Source organism: Prunus mume, linkage group LG4 (assembly GCF_029339155.1).
Source record: "Prunus mume cultivar Tortuosa linkage group LG4, ASM2933915v1, whole genome shotgun sequence".
Taxonomy (NCBI): domain Eukaryota; kingdom Viridiplantae; phylum Streptophyta; class Magnoliopsida; order Rosales; family Rosaceae; genus Prunus; species Prunus mume.
The window spans coordinates 9,128,326-9,131,387 of record NC_142701.1 but is presented as its reverse complement, the minus strand read 5'-3'; the positions used below and the strand labels follow the sequence as shown (position 1 = coordinate 9,131,387).

At 35.6% G+C, this 3,062-nt stretch overlaps 1 protein-coding gene across 1 annotated transcript; it reads left to right on the top strand.

Moving 5' to 3' along the window:
- The first annotated feature begins 2,404 nt into the window (after positions 1-2,404).
- On the top strand, positions 2,405-3,062 carry LOC103328154 (uncharacterized). Its single transcript, XM_089050420.1, has 2 exons — positions 2,405-2,791; positions 2,904-3,062. Exons 1-2 carry the CDS (start codon positions 2,405-2,407, stop codon positions 3,060-3,062), a joined length of 546 nt encoding a protein of 181 aa, XP_088906546.1.

The following is a 3,062-nucleotide window of genomic DNA, read 5'->3' as shown; positions in this document are numbered from 1 at the left end:
AGGGAGGCTAGGGAGAGTGGATAGGGCGTAGCGTGATCCTCTCAACCAATGTACTACAAATCTCGATAGTATGTTTTTATTCCGTATAAGGGAAATGTTGGCTAGTATGCAAACAATAAAAACCATTCAGAGTTCAAGAAATTATAAGCATGCCACCACCCATTTGAGAGAGAGAGAGAGAGAGAGATAGGTGTTTCATAACGAAGGTCGTCACTACTTGTGCTAGCATTGGTGTGCCTTTTCCCAACCTGTTTGTGAAACGTTCTCACACGAATTCTAATGATAGGCCCCCAGACAGTTGAAAAATGCTAGTGTGAGGAAGAAGAAGCTGCCCAACGTTTTTATTTATTTATAATTTATAAAAACATGCTTGCCAAAAAGGCATCGTTTTGGCCCAGCTTTTATTATTTATTTTTTAAAACACGCTGGCCAAAACGACGTCATTTTGGCCCAACAATTTTTTTATAAAAAATTATATATATAAATAAATAAATAAATAAAGACATGGCCAAAACGATGTCGTTTTGGTCCAAGTCTTAAAAAAAAAAAAAAAAGTTTCAAAACCCTCCAACCTACCCCAGTGTCTCCAAAACCCCATTCTTTTCTCCTCAACCCTAAATCCCCAATCTCCATCCCCTCCCCCACCCCCAAAAAAATCCTTTAAGCCCAGTTCCTCCATTGCCGCCCTCGTCAACAGTGCTACCGCCGCCAAAAGCTTGCCTCCATTTCCATCACCTCACAATTGAAGTAAATTCTAACTCTAAACCTAAATTACTTGAATTGAAATTGAATTTATGATTGTATTATATTGTTTTGATTTATTGGATGTTTCATTTATGAATTTTTTGTGGTTAATTGGTATAAATTTGGTGTTCACTTTAAATCATTTGAGTTATTATTTTGATTAATTTATGTAGAATTATGGAAAGATTTTTTAAGAGAAAGTCATCATTGGTTAGTCCAGATAATGTGGGTAGTTCAAGAACTTCAAGTTCAAGACAAAATGAGTTAGACGAGGTTTTGGCTAATCTTTAGACAGACCCTAGACTAAGAATTCATATGATTGAGTATGATACTAATATTAGAGATGAGGAGCATATCTACAAAAAGGACATTGTTAACCTAGAGTTCATTCTTTCCCACAAAGTAATATATCAGGAATTAATCGACGTTTCATTCCCCAATGGTTTGATGAATTTGATTGGCTAGAGTATATTGTATTTAAAGATGCTGCATTTTGTCTTTATTTCTATCTCTTTAAATCCAATTTTGAACAAGTGGGTACTGAAGCCTTCACTGGAGCAGGGTTTAAGAATTGGAAGAAAGGGAGAAAAAGAATGAAGGTGCATGTTAGACCAGTTGGTAGTGTTCATAATAAAGCTAGAGAAGCTGCACAAATTTGATGAATCAAAATACACATATTGAAACGACTGTGAGCAAACACTCCGAACAGGCTCGTATGGCATATCGAAGATGCTTAATTGCATCAATCAAGTGCACTAAATTTCTGTTACGACAAAGTCTTTCTTTTCATGGAAATGATGAAAGTGCCACTTCAAGCAATATGAGAAATTACTTGGAGCTATTGCAATTCATTGCAGACAATGATGAGAAAGTTAAAGAAGTTATGTTGGAAAATGTTCCAGGGATTCTCAAGTTAGTAGCTCCAAAGATTCAAAAAGATATTGTCAATGCATGTGCCTTTGAAATACTTGATGTTATCATGAGTGGTTTAAAAGATAGATTCTTTTTTAAATTGGTGAATGAAGCACGTGATGTTTTATTGAAAGAGCAAATGGCTATGGCGTTGCATTATGTGAACGACTAAGGGCATGTAATTGAAAGGTTTGTGGGGATTCAACATGACACTACTTCAAGTTCACTAAAGGATGCCATTGACACATATCCTTTTCTTCCAACAATTAAAGCCTTTCCAAGCTATGAGGATAAGGTTATGATGAAGCTAGCAATATGAAAGGTGAGTTGAATGGCCTTAAAACAAAGATTTTGAGAGAACAACCATGTGCATATTATGTTCATTGCTTTGCTCATCAACTTCAACTAGTACTTGTTGCCGTGGGAAAGAAGAATATTGATATTGCCTCTTTCGTCACAACCACTAATAGTGTGGTTAACCATGTTGTAGTATCTTGTAAGCGGCGTGATGCACTTAGATGGCAACTCCAAGAAGAGCTTGTGATAGCTTTTGACAATGATTGTCTTATAAGGGCGAGGTTTGCATCAAGAAATAAGTCTCAAATGTTCCGGCGACACACGATGGAACACACATTATGGTACCATTATTAGCATATTCCATGTTTTCATCTGTAATTTACGTGCTTCAAATGATTATTGATGATAATCTCAATGGTATGCCGATGAAGCAAATAAGATTCAAAGAGAAATGCTTACTTTTGAGTTTGTGTTTCACATATTCTTAATGAAAGCTATATTGAGACTCACAAATGATGTGTCACAAGCATTGCAAAAGAAAGATCAAGAAATTGTGAATGCAATGGCTTTAGTGAAATCATGCAAGGAAAAGCTACATTGGATGAGGAATAATGGGTTTGATGTATTGGTTGATGAGGCATCTTTATTTTGTGACAAACATCAAATTGATGTTCCTAACATGGATGAGGCATTCATACTTCCAGGGAGGTCAAGGTGTAATGTTCCAATAAAGACAAATCGTTGGAAGTATGAATGCCTCATCCATGTTATTGATGAGCAAATTACGGAGTTAGATGATCATTTTAATAAGGTAAATGCTGAGTTTCTTATTTGTTTGGTATGTTTGAGTTTGAATGATTTATTCATAGCTTTTGATAAACAAAAGTTACATTGTCTTGCTCAATTTTGCCCTCAAGATTTTTTGAATGGGGATCTTTTGGCACTTGAAGATCAACTTGACCTATCACGTCGTTCATAGTGATTTATCTAAATTGCAAGGGATTGTTGGTCTTGCAAAAACAATGATGAAGACAAGGATGTATCGAGCATTCAATTATGTGTATTTGCTTATTACATTGGCTTTAGTTTTACAGGTTGCAATTGCTTAA